The sequence below is a fragment of the Dysidea avara genome, chromosome 8 (genome assembly GCF_963678975.1).
Source record: "Dysidea avara chromosome 8, odDysAvar1.4, whole genome shotgun sequence".
Lineage (NCBI taxonomy): Eukaryota > Metazoa > Porifera > Demospongiae > Dictyoceratida > Dysideidae > Dysidea > Dysidea avara.
The window spans coordinates 30,510,153-30,522,659 of NC_089279.1; the positions used below are offsets into that span (position 1 = coordinate 30,510,153).

General features: G+C 39.1%; 2 protein-coding genes and 3 non-coding genes across 6 annotated transcripts in view; 2 read left to right on the forward strand and 3 right to left on the reverse strand.

Annotated features, from left to right (window-relative positions):
* The window catches only part of LOC136263694 (uncharacterized), a 191,001-nt gene that overhangs the window by 149,842 nt on the left and 28,652 nt on the right, over positions 1–12,507 (forward strand). The gene's annotated exons all lie outside the window — the stretch shown is intronic.
* Positions 531–12,507, reverse strand: part of LOC136263687 (TBC1 domain family member 31-like) — a 25,255-nt gene continuing 13,278 nt past the window's right edge. For both annotated transcript variants that reach the window (XM_066058323.1, XM_066058324.1), the window contains 7 exons: positions 3,255–3,390; positions 2,917–3,009; positions 2,274–2,531; positions 1,605–1,682; positions 1,416–1,551; positions 1,299–1,364; positions 531–787 (listed from right to left, as the gene is read on the reverse strand). In XM_066058323.1, the coding sequence (XP_065914395.1) occupies positions 591–787; positions 1,299–1,364; positions 1,416–1,551; positions 1,605–1,682; positions 2,274–2,531; positions 2,917–3,009; positions 3,255–3,390 (964 nt within the window). In that variant the 3' untranslated portion in view covers positions 531–590. The remainder of the gene's footprint in view (positions 788–1,298; positions 1,365–1,415; positions 1,552–1,604; positions 1,683–2,273; positions 2,532–2,916; positions 3,010–3,254; positions 3,391–12,507) is intronic.
* Positions 8,531–8,612, reverse strand: Trnas-aga (transfer RNA serine (anticodon AGA)). Its single transcript has one exon. It is a non-coding gene; the product is annotated as a tRNA-Ser (tRNA).
* On the reverse strand, positions 11,034–11,115 carry Trnas-aga (transfer RNA serine (anticodon AGA)). Its single transcript has one exon. It is a non-coding gene; the product is annotated as a tRNA-Ser (tRNA).
* On the forward strand, positions 11,947–12,028 carry Trnas-aga (transfer RNA serine (anticodon AGA)). Its single transcript has one exon. It is a non-coding gene; the product is annotated as a tRNA-Ser (tRNA).

The following is a 12,507-nucleotide window of genomic DNA, read 5'->3' on the forward strand; positions in this document are numbered from 1 at the left end:
AGACATGTAGGTATCACAATACACACCATAACAGGTGTAGAATACTAACATGAGCACTGTTTAGAGCATAGGTGCTGTACCACATATGCAGGCTGTTCCCTGTTTTATAGTAGAACTCCTGCTACTCTAGATACCCTAAACTTTGTGACCATCCCACAGTGTCTTTGAAGTGTCCTAGTTTCAGTGATCCGAATAACTTCTGTATTGAGCTGTGATTACGAAGGTATTGAGTGATAAACACAACTGTGAAGCCATTCAACTTTTAGTTTTACAATGTTGGTTATATTCACCATGCCAGTGCTAGATTCCAGGCTAGTCCAATGAATAGAATAGCGTAAAAATAAATGGTGTACTGCCAGTGACAAGATTTTTATTAATATTCCAAGGTGTAATCATTTGGTTGGCAGGCACACATTTGGATGAGTGGCTTTGAGTCACACAGTACACATATTAGTTTTGAGACAGTCTATTTCCATGTATTGCACCAGTGTCTCTTACGTAGGCTGTTACTTTGTAGTTGTTAAGGTATTACCTCCCCACTATTATTAACTCTTGGTATTACACATACACATTTTACTGTAATAATATAATCATGTATTATGATCCGTGGTGGGTGTTACTACACTGTTAAATGGTTCAGTACTGAGTGAGGTGCTATAGTTAGCACTACTGTCTCTTGACTGTTGTAGTGACTGTTGTAATACTCTGTGTCGTAGGTTTCTTACACGAGACAGTAACTCTGCTTCTTGTCTGTCCAGTGTCTCTCTTCTCCTCACCCAACTAGAGACTACACAACATATAAAAACACAATACTGAATACAGTAGGACATTGATTGCCCCAAAACTAGAAGTAACATTTAGAGTATTTTGTGTGTTCTATTAGAGTAGTCCAACCAAATCCTTTAATAAATGAGTGGGCATCATTTATTCCAATTAACTGAACACTTTTGTAATTAAATTGAGACACAGGTGTTCAGGTCCTGAGCCATTGTATCTACATAGACATTAAGATTCTTTCTGGGTTACCCAACAAGATAACATACAAATGTACGTATGTATTTGATTACAGCCTTGAGACATACACTGTACACATGTATATGAAGTGTGCTACTATGTATTAAAGGCCTTCTCAATTTACATATGTAGATATCAGAATTACTGAATCACTCACAAAACTATGGTGGATAAAAGGTCTGATACGATGTAAGCCAGTAACAAAAATTAAGGCAGTATGGGTTACTACTTCTTAACAACCTGCTAGGCCTTCTTTATAGATTGTGTAAATAATGATTAGCTACCTGACAAATCAGTTGAAGCTGGTTCTTCAGCAGATGCCTCTGTGACAGCATTTGATTTAGTAGTGTCTACGAAGAACAGTAGTGGCACAGGAGCAAAGAAAGAAAGTATCAGCTTACCTGTACTAGTAGTTGTGTCAATATTGAGATGTTCTTGTCCTAGTTGAGATATTTTTCCCATTCTTCTGTTGTCATCAACCACTTGGTCCATCCTGGTAGACAGTAGCTGTTTACCACGTTCCTTTAGTACTGTGTACTGTGTGTACACATGATAGAAACTATTGGGAGACTGTTTATAGTTATGGTTACCTCTTCATCCTTCAGGCCTTCTGCTAAACTGTGTATCTGTTTCTGCTTAACTGAAATTGCTTGTGATTTCTGTAGCAACTGTAAATTAAGATATTAATTGACTGTTAATGACCATATGTACATGCACTAGATAAAGTGTTCTATAACAATTTTTAAACATTTATATTAAGTTAGTGTATCATATGGTTATAAATAGTATGAAAAAGTAATAAAGTTTCACAAAACACTCCATCTAACCACCACTTTCAATGGAACACCTCCATGTATGCATAAACACGTTTTCATGTTATACAAAGTATTACATGGCTTCACAGAGCTAGAGTGCATAGTCCCTTTAAGTACAGTGTTTAGTGCAATGCTGGGTCTAGGTGCTTGGTTGGCAAGCTATCGAGTACTAAAAGTTTGATTTGTCTCATGATTTTGTTCCTTGTTTCCTTATTCTAGTCTCATCAGTATAAACAGAAATAAACAAAACTGCTGGTATTCAATCAAGTCCCATCTTGATATTAATTAGACATGCCATCAACCTAGAAACTTAACTCATCTAAACATACAGTAAACTATGCCAGAGAATGTTAGGAATTATTACTTTGACAATAAGTTTTATGCAATAGTTAAAGTTTCAACTATACGTACATGTCTATATACAGTTGCTACTACCAAACTTACATTGCCGTTGTTCATTTCTCTTTGGAGATCATTTAACTGCTGCAGTGCTTCCATTTCATGCTGCATCTGAAGGTTGGCCTGTCTTAATTGAGTCTTGCCAAGTTGTGACTGTGCACCCAATAGCCCTGCCTTGTCTCCAGCTCCACCCTCCTCCAAGGCTCTCTCCAGCAGCTCTCTCTCCAGCTCCTCCTGTTGACCATGTGCTACAGTATTAGCACGCATGAGTTGTATGGCTTCTTCATGTTTGCGGAGTAGCTCCTACAGTGTGAATATATGCAGAAATGATGCATTGTGTGTTGTGTATGTCGCACATAGCATATCAAAGAAGGGAACAACTTTAAAACCACACATACACATCAATTGTTGCTTTTGCTCTTGCTTTGTTTATACTCTAAAAATTACTGTGTGCAAGTAGTATATGTTTGTTTGTAAGTGCGACTGTGCATTATTCGAAGTTATACTTTTCTTCAATCAATGCTGCCCATCACAAAATTGATAAGACAAAATGCAGCAAACATAAGCCACAAATATATATTAGCAGACACCTCATGTAGTACTATTAATTCTACATACATATTGTAAGTACACACATACACTGACACACAATGATGTGCTTATGCAGCCTCAGTTTGTGAGTGCTTACTTGTTCTAGCAGAGCTTTTTGGGCATCAAGTTCCACAGCCTTGATGTCAGCATCATCCAATGCTATCTTTGTTTCTTCTTCTCGAAGTAAAATCTGTTGAGGGAAGGAACAATCAGTGAGCTACAAAACTGTACGCTGTATGCACTTATATATTGTGAAAACCAGTAACAGTAACTGTAGAGCTGAGGTGTTCTTGACACAAGTGGACAATAGCATGATACACAGGTGTCAGTTATGCATACATTGTCATTCTGCTGGTGAATTTAAGTGAAGTCTTGAACCATTAGCGATGTTAAGTGATTACTACATCTATGTATGTACCTAAACATCTCACACACCTTACGCTTAATTTCATCATCAAGCCTTTTCAATTCTGCTTCTTTCACTTGTTGGTGATGCTGCATAAAACGTTGTCTTGCTCCATCTAGCATTTTGAGTTCCTTAACACGCATCTCTCTCTTCATTGCCTGCAATCTATGGATGTAAAATGTTCACAGCAAGTAATCATACAGTATATGTACACATGCATACACACATGCATATGTGTATGTACAGTGTACAGTATAAGCACACACAAGTGACACAATAAATGTGTACATACAAATATTGTAAGTTTGTTATCTGATCACAGCTAGAAGTATGCAAACAAAATTCTAAATGAAAAAAATGTCCATCAAACTTTGGAAATCAAACAAACAAAAAAAGGTAGTACGTAGTTGGCAGGATTTGAACCTCTGCGGAAGACCCCAATGGATTTCAAGTTCATCGCCTTGACCACTCGGCCACCACTACTGTTACATACTAACTGTACAGTTTTTGTGTTATGTACCGTATGTGTGGTACATTTGGCAATCATTAAATTTGGCGAATTGGAGAAGAATGGAAATTGGCGAACATTTAGTTTGGCGAATTGGTGAAGAAAGGAAATTGGTGAACACTAATTTAGTTTAACGAAACATTTCACGGTCGCTTCTCACTTGAGAGTACGAGAGTGAACAAGTTGTTCATGGTCATCATGTTTATAAAAGCGTGTGGACGCCGTTTACCGGAGAAGAATTAATTTGCCACCAGAAAAGTGGAAACAGAAGTAATCCATTTACAGTGGCAGTATTGAAACCAGCTACCTCGGATTCATCCATGGTTGTCAGCCACGTGCCCCGAAAGATTTCTGCTGCTTGCAGTGTAATTTTGGAGTTGGGGGGAATAATTCGTTGTACTATAATGGGACCAAGACAGTACTCGACAGATTTAAGACAGGGAGGCCTCGATGTGCCATGTAAGCTAACATTCACTGGTGTTAACCCCTACCTGTCCAATGTGGCAAGTCTTGTCAAGCACTTTGAAATTCCAAAAAAGAAAATTATCAGTAGATGGAGAACACAGTGGTAACAAGGAAGAATCACATCCTAGTAAAAAGCAAAAAGATGTTGTGGCTCAAGAGCCAGAGGTTTTTTGTGTAGAAGATGTTCCAATAACAGATGAGCGAGATGGTGATGAATCACAACAAAATGATCAGTGGGTCAATTTCAATAGGAAAGTGCTCAGTATTGCAGATAGAGAAACTATTGTGAAAGGTGGGTGATAATATTCATAAGGTGTGTCATATAAAACATTTTATTACAGGGTTAATGTTGAATGATAAGCATATCAACTATTCAAAGGAGATTCTTAAAGCCCAGTTTAAAAGTTCTGGTATTGTTGGATTACAGTCTACATTATTTTTCAGTAGTCAAACCAGTACGGTATCCAGTGATAAATACCTGCAGATCATCCACTGTCGACAAAATCATTGGATTGTGGCATCGTCCATCACATCTTACCCAGTAGTCTCCATATATGATTCGCTATATGAGTCAGTTGATGAGCCAACATTAAATAAAATAAAGGAATAGTTTGGAGCACATATCACTGTTAAGATAGCTGCTGGTAGTCCCAAACAAGAAGGTTTTGTGGATTGTGGGCTATTTGCTATAGCCACTAGCATTTCACTAGCCTATGGAAAGCAACCATCAAAGTATTTGCAAACTTTTAAGAGAACACATTTGATTAATTGCATTGAGAATTGCATGTTTGTTGAATTTCCTAGTGTTTGTTGAAACTTTATTCTATTAGTGCTGAACAAAACAATATTTCTACACATATCTATAAGCACAACTACTGTATAATACATAGTTATACAACGGCCACGAGTGCTCTGCCTGATATAAACGCACGAGCCTGAGGGCCGTTAGGCCCGAAGGCAAGTGCGTTTATACAGGCAGAGCACGAGTGCACGTTGTATAACTGTTATGTACCACTCACCTAATAGGTGGGGAGAGTCTCACAAGACAGCTGTAACACTTATAAAGGCCAGGTTTCTAACATCGATTGTGGGTAACCAAGCCGGACGTTGCGATGACGTTCCCTTGCAGTACTGCAGCCACCTGAGATATTGAAAGCTAGTACGCTATGGGTTATATCACTAACCTGCATTCGCTGTTCGACTCTCATCATGTAGTGCTCAGCGTCCCATATAGACTAAGCACCAGACTAATCGCCATAGTGATTCTCTCGAGCGAAAAAAAGCAGCTAAATAGACGGTTTGAGTAAACAAAACCTAACTACTAAACGATACTAGTATAATTCTTACTATTCACACTGGCTAAACTCGAATCTGGTGGCATGACAAAACTGGTTACCACAATCGAACGTAAAGGTTAGTATTATTTAGAATATATTGGTTTTATTGAGTCATTGTCGAAGTGGACTACAGTTTAATCTGGGCTAAGATGGCACCAAACTAGTAAGGTGTATACGTACGTTTATATATATGTAGACTAGAGTTGTGGCCACCCGCGTTGGCTTTTTCGATCGCCATTGGCTGCTTGTAAACATTATACGTATTGGTGACGTTATGGCCCACAATCGACCTTTACATGTCAGGCTATAAAAGAATTCGAGTGATCTGTGAAGTGTCTTTCCACCTATTAGGTGAGGTGTCGTAGTGGTCTTCGCCACTGGCACTTGTGCTTATGCTGCACAAAACCGCAGCCAGTGCAATATGTGTATATTGCACTGCGGTCGGTGCATTATAACTTATAATGCACTCGTTGTGGTCTACAAAACCGCAACCAGTGCGTTATAAGTTATAATGCACTCGCTGCGGTCTGCAGCAGTGCAATATACAAATTATGGCACTGGCGGTGCCTTTGAGCTGCCCACGCAGAGTGGTACATTACTACTATAAGTATGTGGCAGTACTTTTACAGTTTAATGGCATCCAGTATTCCAGCCTCCATTTACTACCATCTGTGGCTTTGTTTCCATCTCTTTCCATGCTTCCATAATCCACTTAGCACTAGGGATTTTCACCACCCCAAGGTTTACATCGACTTTGACTTCTTTAACTGATGACGTCTTCAACTGCTTGCTGACTTCCTTAGCATACCATGATTGAAAATTAGCCCTAAGGCGATCCTTCATGGGCTTGTTAATTGCAATACCCAGTGGCTGCAACTTGTCAGTACAATTGGCAGGAATTTGTACTGTACAAATGTTGTGAGTAGCACGCAATGAAAAAATTGCATCAGTAGTCTGCCCACGGAATCCATCATAGATGGCAAGTGCAGGGTAGTTGACTTGTAAACCCAATTCTTTTCTTTTACGGTTGACAAAAGGAATAATGATTTTCTTGAGATATCGCTTAATTGTATCCTCATTAGACCAATGATTGTCGGTATGCCAGATATCCCAACCAGGTGGAAAAGTCACATCAGGATGGCACCTCATCGTTTTTCCTTTATAGATCAGCTGGGGTGGGAGGTATTTGCCCATTGCATTGGCTGCCAACACGGCAGTTATTTGTCGCTTATCATCAGAGCGTGCAATTGGTACCACTTTGGCTCCTGTTTTGTGCATCGTCCAGTTCCCAGTTGGAATAATTGACAGCCCAGTTTGATCCCAGTTACATATTAAATCACTTGGGATGTTCCTCATCACTGCTACTGCAGCAATATCAGCTAAAAACACCTCCTTAATTTCATCAAATTCTAAAATTGTAGTTTTCCTTGCTGTTGAACATTTTCTCTTCACGTATCCCATTCGATCTAATATAGCCCTAGCCCAACTTTTGGTGATATTAATATGACCACCATAAAAATGTCCATCATGCCACCTAAGCTTGGTTACATCTCTTGCTGCCACAATCCCTTCCACTGCTGCCATCACTACAGTTGCATTAACAACAGTGCCCGTCAATCTAAGAAACTTGATATACTCTTGGACAGCAGCGTCCATTTCCTCACCAAGTTTCAAGGGCCTTTCCCTCTGCTTTGTCTCAAGAGTTTCTACTGTCACTGCTTCTCCTGCTTTCTTTGGATCCTTAGATGTTTCTTCACAAGCTTCACTTAACGTGTCTAAGTATTTTGACTTTAACCCCCTGGCTGTTGATTCATTGATTGGGATCTTCCACAGTGATCTGAAACAAGTTGCAGTTTTAGTCAGACCATGGTCCACAGCATATTTCCCAATTTGAGCTCTCTGTCGTTTGGAGTAAGTGTTGTACTTTCCTCTATCTGTGGACTTTGACAATTCCATAGCTTTGGCTACAGCTTCGTTGGCTATTTTAATTTCCCTGGACACAGGTAATACCAGTAATTTCTTGTCATCTTTGTCCTTGCTCACCCTCCTAAAGTACTTGTATAACACCATGTGCTGTGGAACGTGGATTCACGTGGTGACAGTAGTTAAGGTTTGGTGGTGATTTTAATTTGGCAATTGGCACAGAATTCGCCAAACCGCCAAATGTACCACGCATACAGTACTCTATGTACCTGCAGTGCATGTGTATTCACACCTATATGTGACCTAATTTTAGAAAACCATTGATATCCACACAATTTTCAAAATTCATTTTATTTATTCTTTGTTTTCTACAGGGACAGAGGAATGGACTAGCTAAGTTTCAGCTTCATAAGTTAAGCAGCGTTGGAAATACAGCACTAGACAGCCAGACGAGCAAATAAATTGATACAGTGTATGTACAGAAGCTATTGAGAAAAGAAACTACAGGCACTTACATAAACCATCATAACTTACTGATACAACAGCGTAGGGAATTAAAGCTTGGCCCATTGTGTTCGTCATGAATTTGTGCATCCACAAAGGTATAGTTTTTGCCCCAGGCATGCTTCTATGTTCGAGAAGGAAGGCAAATTCACTGAAAAACCATCGTCGCTAAATTCTTTTGTCAGCACAATGTAAACAAACATCTGTATCTTTGAAATCCTTTCGTGCATGAAGATGAAACAAAGATTTTTGTACTCCCTATGAACAGGCGAACATGATGATGCCAAGGATTTATCCATTGGAGGCTTAATTTGCCCACCAGTTAGGCGATAAAAACTTGCACAATTTTTTTTCTGGAGCTTGCATTTTTACCCATAGTTTTTAAATGTGTTTTATTGCAAAAGTACTATTGTGTGTAGATCGACAGTTTTCCAAAATTTGGTCAGATATGATGCAAGAAATTTTAACTAGTAAAACATCTTTTTGTATGGATGAAGTATTACGTACACACAGCTTAACTGCTCTCAAATACTGTTAGCAAAAAAACTGTAAACAAAAAGAAACCAATAGTAGTTGGCAGGATTTGAACCTGCGCGGGGAGACCCCAATGGATTTCTAGTCCATCGCTTTAACCACTCAGCCACAACTACTGACACAAAAAAAACACAACATACTTGTGTTAAGTAGAGGTGTACCGATAATTGGATCAGCTACAATATTGGCCACCAATATGGTAATTTATTACAATATCAGTATCGGTACAGAACAGTAGGATCAGGACCGATATCGCTATCAATATATAGTTGCAATATTTGTACATAAATGGATTGTATATTAGTTTTCTATGTTATCCATGTGGCTGCTTAGTGCCAGTGATTTATTGTTCTCTCTACAACAAGCGCTACACTATGACAAGCCATATAAACACACACGATTCTAGTGTTTGTTGCTGGAAAGCTTATCAGCAGTTATACAGTACCTTTGTAATAAAAGAAGAGTCACAGATAACCAAGGAAACTTGCTGTACCAGCTTTCTCACAAGCCATTAAAATGCAGAGTAATGCAGAAATATCTGTTTAAGGCTTCGGGGGAATATATATTAAAATGTTTGTGGGTGCCTACCACCACAGACATAGTATAGCAATGAATATTTGCACATGTTGTACACTTTAGTTTGCTTAAAACTGGAATGCAAATATCGGATCAACTATCAGATATCGGCTTCCTTTGGTAGCATCAATATCGGATATCGGTACATGCCAAAAAACCATATCGGTTCACATCTAGTGTTAAGTACTGTATCTGCCAATAGACTGCATGCACACAATATAATCATTATAATAAGCACTGTACATCAGGGTCAAAACTAGGTTGGTTACCTGGGTCATTCAGGTCAATCAGGTCACATTTTGTCCTGGTAAATAGAACATCCTGGATTGGATTATGTGTGAAATGAATTAATTAGTGTGGAAGTATACTAGCCATAGTTTAGCTCTGCTGCAGCCCAGCTTCTTTTGTGAGCCACACCCACTTATCAGGAATGTGTGATACTGTCTGTAGGCATATGTGAAACCATGCTAATTTATCAATAAGGTTTGTTGAAGTTTGTAAGTCACACCCACCTATAGTTAACATGTTTTTGCTGTCTGTAAACCTGTAAACTTACGTATGTGGGACCACGTCCATCAACTGATTGTTAATTATATAATCTACCTGTTTAGCTACCTGTTTACGCTTAATACGGTAGTGCAGCACCAAAACTGTAGCTTTTGGCATATACCTTGGTTTTAATTAGATCCAGGTCTGACCCCATCATCTAGGAAATAACTCAAGGTAATGGGGGGAGGGATGGCGATGGTGTAAAGGTCTCTGTGTGTACACAGCATCTCAAGGGATATGGGGGCATGCTCCCCCAGCTGTAGACTCCCTCAGATTGCTTCTAGCAACAATAGTGACCCAGATTCAACTCTGCTGTACATATACAGTAAGTACAGCTTAACTGTTGACAGTTCCAGACACTCAAAAGCTCACAAATACATAATGTTGGGTGCCAGCCTGTATGTACTTTCAGATAGTATACTGAAATATAGTGTTGGGCATATTTTACAACTGGTAGTATTACTAATGGGATAAGATTGTGAGAGATAATGCGAACTTACCATATAGTGCAAATATTTGACTAGTCTCATGCAGCCAGACCACTATTTCAGCGCTAGGGCTTATTGATTGGAGATTATAAGCGCCCGCGCTGAAAAGGGTCTGGTACACTTCCAATAGGCCAGTTGTGACAGCACCTGGTAGGAATTTGAGGTGTTGATAGGCTAATTGCTCGACGAGTATCTAATTATAAGCACTGGCGACTTTGAATCAGTCAACAGTCTCGAAGTGTTAAATGAGATGCTGTCACAACTGGCCTATTGGAAGTGTACCAGACCCTTTTCAGCACGGGCACTTATAATCTCCAATCGATAAGCCCCAGCGCTGAAATAGTGGTCTGGCTGCACGAGACTAATATTTGACCTGAAATCTGACAACAGAGTACTTTTAAATGCTTCAATATTTGTGTTGTGGAACAATGTATAGTTTGGCTGTTAAGCACACATATATATTAAACGCATATTATTTGTTAAGCACACACTTGCTTCTTGTACTTACGTAATCATGGTTGATAAGCACATGTAGACAAACATGAAGCTCCAACACGAGGTATAAGTATACAGAAGAAGAAATGCTAGAGGTTTGTCAATAGTGAAGGTACACGACCAAAAATAATGTGTCTTTCACTAGCTAATGGTGTTCTGCAGTATGCTTCACACAAACTGCACTCCAAATATTGGTGGCATACATAGTGACTACAGATCACTCCACCCCAACAGAGTGAATTCAGAATACCCATGACTAGGTTGTATATTAGGCAGCTTAACAAATATGTTAATTATAATATCTTTTATTAAGTGGAGATGTTCTAAACATAGTAATTTTTGTGCTCCATCGGTAATAAAAAGCAATCAGACTATTACAAGGTCTTAAAATGTTGGAAAATGCTGTTGACAAAAAAAGAAAATTAAGATCGTAGTTGGCAGGATTTGAACCTGCGCGGGGAGACCCCAATGGATTTCTAGTCCATCGCCTTAACCACTCAGCCACAACTACTAAGTTGCAAGAGAAAGAAACTACTGATCATTTGAATGTACAGTGTATGTACGTACTTACGTAATATACATACTGCATGTTTGTAGTAGTAAGCACATGGATGCATGTACGTACACACGTTCTTGTAGCAACATTTAATTCACTTCACGGTAAATGTTTATAGCTTACAAAACTGCAATGAATGTACGTATCCCATAACTACTCCATGTTGTATATTAAACAAGCACAAGGAAAAGTTTTACATTTGACTAGTTACCATAAAAAATGCCAATCACTACAATCAGTCCACTTAATATGAAAATTATGGATGATCCTCATGACAGCTAGCACAGAAGACTTACCATGTCACCCATAAATCAATACCTCCGCAGTAGTGGAGGAAGAAATTAGACACAATGAAGTACTGTAAGTCCATTATGTATGTATTGTAGCTGCAGTGGTAGGCAAAAATGCACGACTTGGGCCAAAGCAACATCAAACAGTGAAGAAATAGTGACTCCCAGAGCATGCATAAACATTCACTGATCAAATACAGCAGCCACACATGTGTGCCTATTTATCTATCCATATCTCTGTAATGTGTATTTGAGGTTGTTTATGCAGCTCTGTGTGTCTGTCTTCGTGTGGCGCGCGCGCGCGAGTGTGTGTGTGTGTGTGTGTGTGTGTGTGTGTGTGTGTGTGTGTGTGTGTGTGTGTGTGTGTGTGTGTGTGTGTGTACATGACATGGGCAGTGTCCAACAGGATCAAAAACAGGAGTACGTGTGTGTCCATTTATAATGAAGTTTGTAACATGCATACATAATGCAAACAAACAGATTGTAAGCAACATTAGTAGTTGTGGCCGAGTGGTTAAGGCGATGGACTAGAAATCCATTGGGGTCTCCCCGCGCAGGTTCAAATCCTGCCAACTACGAAAGATTACTTTCTTTTTTCACAGAGTGTTTTCATACATCACATCTTCTGCTCATTTTGATGCTATTTTAGCCCAAGTTTACACAGCTACGTATGTAATGTGTTATTTAAAGGACACAATAGGAAAAACCTCCATTCTATGGACAAAGATTTTGGTCTCAACACCATATAGTTTTACCTCTGAAGATGAGAACTTCTACACTGCAGCAACCTGGGTACCAAAGTGTCTGGTTCCACTGTATAAATTGTGACCAGATCTGCAAAAATCCGACACAATAGTGCATTTTTCGAATTCCTGTTTATTAAATATTTATAATCTACTTAGCCAAGTGTATTCTCTAGCAAAGTTTCAGCCTCATGTGCCAATAACTTTCGGAGTTACAGCCCTACAAAGTAGCAACAACAGAAAAATCGATTTGTACAGCAAGTATTGGGAAAATAAATTACAGGCGCTTACTAAAACGGCTGTAACTTACGAAA